This window comes from Salmo trutta, chromosome 13, assembly GCF_901001165.1.
Source record: "Salmo trutta chromosome 13, fSalTru1.1, whole genome shotgun sequence".
Lineage (NCBI taxonomy): Eukaryota > Metazoa > Chordata > Actinopteri > Salmoniformes > Salmonidae > Salmo > Salmo trutta.
Window position 1 is genome coordinate 59,524,166 of NC_042969.1, and position 6,000 is coordinate 59,530,165.

The following is a 6,000-nucleotide window of genomic DNA, read 5'->3' on the forward strand; positions in this document are numbered from 1 at the left end:
TTGTCATGGTAACAGCACTCACTGGAAACCGCTGAAGCACTGAGAGCTGCAATTAAGAGATATTACTTCCTGGAAGACATTTCATACGAGCTAAGTTGTGAAGAACCTCTTTGTCATCATCATCATAACATCTCTCTGAATGTATAGCACACGTGGGGTTTGCATTTAATTTTAGTCCAAATTAACTAATTTGATGCCTAGGCTACTCTAACATTGTACTGCAGAAGACTAGAGGGAGTAAAATGGTTGAGCCCAGTTATCATTAGCCCAATGTATGGCATGCTACTTTTTGTTGCATATCCTTGATGATAATCTTTCACGTTCACTCGCTTTACAATCAACCCATTTGCACACCAAGCAGCGTTACGACAGATCATGAAGTCAGCCTCTCCTTTGGGTGGCCACCCATGGATGTCCAAATAGGATGATCTACTTTCAATTAGATCGATCAGTTAAAGCTGGGCCCGGGTGAAGAGGATTGGGGTGATAGATGATAATAGCTTTAACGCTTAGGCCAACTAGCAGTAGTCACCAGATGCAGTAGATGAGAGCCCAGGAGTGCTGTGGGGGATAGCGTAATCACATTTTGGACTAATAGGCGTAATCACCATGCCACCATTTTGTAGTAGGTGATGAAATGTTGAAATCCCACATGGCCTCTTTGTCACTGTCTACTGGCTGTCATCAGGGTGGTGTTCAGTAGTGACAAAACGTTTTGAAACGGAGTGAAACAGAGATGCTACCTAAACCTGTCCAATAGAAATAACGATTTTCATTTTCCATTGCCAATTTGTTTTGCTACAGTGTGCCCTACTGAACACAACCCCCAAAAATCCTTATTAAACCTTACTGAGACGTCTCTGAAAAAAACATCCAAGTATTTCCTGCTTGATAGGCCAAAGGCCTACTGTAACAAGTTCAATCTCTTCTGTCAGCCTCCCTTTGACATTTTTTACTTTTAATCTCTTATGCTGGTTTAGTCATTGTCTCTCTCTGCATGTCAGTATAGGTTACTGTATTAGTGGCACCCAGCTGCAGTTTCCTGTGTGCTACTGCTCCCCTGTGGCACTCCAGAGCTCTGAACCTCTGTCTGCTGCTTTTAGCCCTGAGCCTATCCTCCTGCCTCCCGCTCCCTCTCTATATTCATCCATCTCTAACTCTCCAGCCCCTCTCCCTCTCTCCACTCTCTATGTCCACCTCATCTTCACGTTTCTATTATCTTCCTCCCTCCCTGCTCTCTCTCTCTCCTCTTTCCTCTCTCCTCTCTCTTCCATACCCCTCCCTCCCCCCTTTCAAACTACAAATTGCAAATTGCATTGTGGACCACCTGACTTGATGTACAGCTGGTGTAGGACTATATTACCCAGACAGGAAGAAGACATTCAATGTCAGTGTCCCTTTAATTACAAACCCAAATGCCTGGCAGTTTGGCAAGCGCTGCCATTTGCTCTCCATGCCCATTATACTGTTCCTTTACCTTGATTGGTAGGTTGTTTCAATCTATATTTATCTATAGCAGGGGTTTTCAGGAGCACACTAGCAGCCCATTGTGCTATAAAGTTGTAACACACATTAGGAGACTCAGACTTTGATGTCTACTTTTAAAAAGCAGTGATCTGTAGCTACACTGTATCATATCACACCTGGATTCAAAAAGCAGTACTTGACTTGGGCAGGAGCTCACTGGAACTGAGTACCGCCACCTAAAATGTTCTTCTTCTTGAGTTTCTGCACCTTCTTTAAAATATTAGCTCAAAAGTTTTGAGGAGTTCCTGCACCTAAATATAAATGGTACCGGGACCAAAAATAAGTACCGCCACCTATTTCAGTCCAAGTCCAAGTCACTGACTATTTTAAATCTTTCAAATACCTTGAGCTTTTGCTTCAGCCTGCCTGGAGTGCCAAATGGGTGGAGTTTGCACTTTTGACTATTCTATTGGTTCCATTGCGCCAGGCAAGCTCAATCAAGCCCAGCTAAATTATTGTAAATGATTTAAAATAGTATTTGAAGCCAGGTTTCAGCAACACAGAGCCATACCAACCCCAGGTGGCTACAGAGGCAGCTTGTTGTTACAGACCCATTGATCTCTTATCTAGTAAGTCTTCAGAGAGCCTTGACATGTCACGTCAGTGGATACAGTAATCAAGAGGAGAGGAGAAAATGCCGTGGGTATGGTTTGACATTGGAAAAATTAAACAAAATTACACATCACGATGACGGCCAGGACTTTGTTTCCAACGTCGCTTGCCAAGTTTTTAGCATCGCTCACACAATGGCCTCACAGTCCAAGTACCCCTCCCCATTAAGAGAACACTCATCACAGAGTGGTAGTGAAGGGCAGGCTGTGGTTAGAGAGAAGAGACTGCAGAATATACACACACACACATACACACACACACACACACACACACACACACACACACACACACACACACACACACACACACACACACACACACACTGAGTATACCAAACGTTAGGAACACCTTCATAATATTGACTTGCACCAAATTTGGCCTCAATTAGCGGGGCATGGACTCTACAAGGTGTCGAAAGCTTTCCACAACAATGCTGGCCCATGTTGACTCCAATGCTTCCCACAGTTGTGTCACGTTAGCTGGATGTCCTTTGGGTGGAGGACCATTCTTGATACACACGGGAAACTGTTGAGAGTGAAAAACCCAGCAGTGTTGCAGTTCTTGGCACAAACCGGTGTGCATGGCACCTGCTACCATACCTCATTCAAAGGCACTTACATCTTTTGTCTTGCCCATTCACCCTCTGAATGGCACACATACACAATCCATGTCTCAGTTGTCTAAACGCTGAAAAATTATTTAACCTGTCCCCTCACATGATTGAAGTGGATTTATCAAGTGAAATCAATAAGGTATCATAGCTTTCACCTGGATTCACCTGGTCAGGCTATGTCATGGAAAGAGCAGATGGTTTTAACGCTTTGTACACTCAGTGCATACACACACACTGGGACACACACATGCACCGCCCCATAGAAACAAAACACACGCACACACACACACACACACACACACACACACACACACACACACACACACACACACACACACACACACACACACACACACACACACACACACACACACACTCACCTGTAACACCTGATGGGTTTGCCGTCCACACTCAGGCAGGTTCCTGTTCAGACTGTCCATATCTACTGCGTTGTCAATCACCCCCCCTGACACATGAAGATCCTATGGAACAAAACACACTCAGGCAGGTTCCTGTTCAGACTGTCCATATCTACTGCGTTGTCAATCACCCCCCTGACACATGAAGATCCTATTGAACAAAACACACTCAGGCAGGTTCCTGTTCAGACTGTCCATATCTACTGCGTTGTCAATCACCCCCCCTGACACATGAAGATCCTATGGAACAAAACACACTCAGGCAGGTTCCTGTTCAGACTGTCCATATCTACTGCGTTGTCAATCACCTCCCCTGACACATGAAGATCCTATGGAACAAAACACACTCAGGCAGGTTCCTGTTCAGACTGTCAATATCTACTGCGTTGTCAATCACCCCCCCTGACACATGAAGATCCTATGGAACAAAACACACTCAGGCAGGTTCCTGTTCAGACTGTCCATATCTACTGCGTTGTCAATCACCCCCCCTGACACATGAAGATCCTATGGAACAAAACACACTCAGGCAGGTTCCTGTTCAGACTGTCCATATCTACTGCGTTGTCAATCACCCCCCCTGACACATGAAGATCCTATGGAACAAAACGCAACACACCTGTGAGAGGATAACAAGCAGAGATGAAAGGATTCTGAAGGATTCACAGGCCTTCTGCCATTACTGACTCCTGCTGTTTACAAAAGGCAACATGAATCATACTTTATAATCAACTTTTTGTGTCTGTCTTTAGTCTCGTCTTATGTGGCGTTTATACTGTACATGCACGGTCATTCACATTGGTCTATACATTACAGGTGAAAGAGAATGGTCCAGAATGCTTAACTAGCCATGGCCAAAGGGACTGTGAAACGCCTTATCTCAGCTCACTGGTCACCATAGCAGCACCCACTCGTAGCACGCACTCCAGCAGGTATATCTCACTGGTCACCCCCAAAGTCAATTCCTCCTTTGGTCGCCTTTCCTTCTAGTTCTCTGCTGCCAATGACTGGAACAAACTGCAAAAATCACTGAAGCTGGAGACTCATATCTCCCTCACTAGCTTTAAACACCAGCTGTCAGAGCAGCTCACAGATCACTGCACCTGTACATAGCCCATCTGTAAACAGCCCATCTATCTACCTCATCCCCTTACTGTATTTATTTATTTATCTTGCTCCTTTGCACCCCAGTATCCCTACTTGCACATTCATCTTCTGCACATCTACCATTCCAGTGTTTAATTGCTATATTGTAATTACTTCGCCACCATGGCCTATTTATTGCCTTACCTCCCTTATCTTACCTCATTTGCACTCACTGTATATAGACTTTTTGTTTTCTTTTTTTCTACTGTATTATTGACTGTATGTTTTGTTTATTCCATGTGTAACTCTGTGTTGTTGTATGTGTCGAATTGCTATGCTTTATCTTGGCCAGGTCGCAGTTGCAAATGAGAACTTGTTCTCAACTAGCCTACCTGGTTAAATGAAGGTAAAATAAAAAATAAAAAAAGACCTTACAAGTGATCAATGAGTACTCTCAGAGAAAGGCAGACCCTGCTGATTGGGATTCCCCCTTCAGCCCCTCTCAGCCAGGATGAGTCAGTAATGTGATTCATTAGATGAGAATACACCACACACAGGGAGACAGACAGTGTACAGATTCTACTGATATCCCATATTACCTCACTGAGCCAACAGACAGAGACACAGGGTGATCTCCCCTGAGACCTGAGACAGGAATGCATTGCAGCCTTCTTGCGCCTGTCTGTCTGCCCTCCCCTCAGTCTCTACTGCACCCACCCCTCTCCCCCACTCTCCTTATCCCACAAATTCCTTCTCTCTTATTCATTGCTTTTTGGCTTTTCCACCGAGTCAGCCCAGAACAGATTGCTATACATACTTTTCCATGTCTGTATTTGTACGTGTCATAAATGACCAGATTTGAGAGTGAGCGTATGTGAGACTAACAAAATACTTATGCACCCATTGTGGGCAAATTAAGTCGAGAAAACCACAAGTAAGGTTATCAAACACATAATTATAGTCGTCTTTGTACATTTAAGTGCCTTGGACGGAAGTGTTCTCAGAGTAATTAGCATCCCTAAAAAGATGTGCAGGGTTGGTAAATACACTACATGGCCAAAGGTATGTGGACACCCCTTCAAATTAGTGGATTTGGTTATTTCAGCCACACCCGTTACTGACAGGTGTATAAAATTGAGCACACAGACATGCAATCTCCATAGAGAAACTTTGGCAGTAGAATGGCCCGTACTGAAGCACTCAGTGATGTTCAACGTGGCACCGTCATAGGATGCCACCTTTCCAACAAGTCAGTTCATCAAATTTATGCCCTAATAAAGGTGCCCCGGTCAACTGTAAGTGCTGTTATTGTGAAGTGGAAACATCTAGGAGCAACAACGGCTCGGCTGTGAAGTGGTAGGCCACAAATCTCACAGAACGGGACCGTTGAGTGCTGAGGTGCGTAGCACGTAAAAATTGTCGTCCCCGATTGCAACATTTAAAAGTTCCAAACTGTCTCTGGAAGCAACGTCAGCACTATAACTGTTCGTCGGGAGCTTCATGAAATGGGTCTCGATGACTGAGCTTACCTAAGATCACCTTGCGCAATGCCAAGCATTGGCTGGAGTTGTGTTAAGCTTTCCGCCATTGGACTCTGAAGCAGTGGAAACACGTTCTCTGCAGTGATGAATCACGCTTCACCATCTGGCAGTCCGACGGACTAATCTGGGTTTTTCGGATGCCAGGAAAACGCTACCTGCCCGAATGCATAGTGCCAACTGTAAAGTTTAGTTGAGGAGGAAT

The 6,000-nt window shown here is 44.7% G+C and overlaps 1 protein-coding gene across 14 annotated transcripts in view; it reads right to left on the reverse strand.

Moving 5' to 3' along the window:
• Positions 1 to 3,292, reverse strand: part of phldb1b (pleckstrin homology-like domain, family B, member 1b) — an 83,353-nt gene extending 80,061 nt beyond the window's left edge. For 4 of the 14 annotated variants that reach the window (XM_029772891.1, XM_029772896.1, XM_029772893.1 and 1 more), the window contains exon 1: positions 3,133 to 3,292. In XM_029772891.1, the coding sequence (XP_029628751.1) occupies positions 3,133 to 3,192 (60 nt within the window). In that variant the 5' untranslated portion in view covers positions 3,193 to 3,292. The remainder of the gene's footprint in view (positions 1 to 3,132) is intronic. The other 10 variants (XM_029772897.1, XM_029772892.1, XM_029772898.1 and 7 more) reach the window with 3 other exon arrangements.
• Positions 3,293 to 6,000: the final 2,708 nt, after the last annotated feature.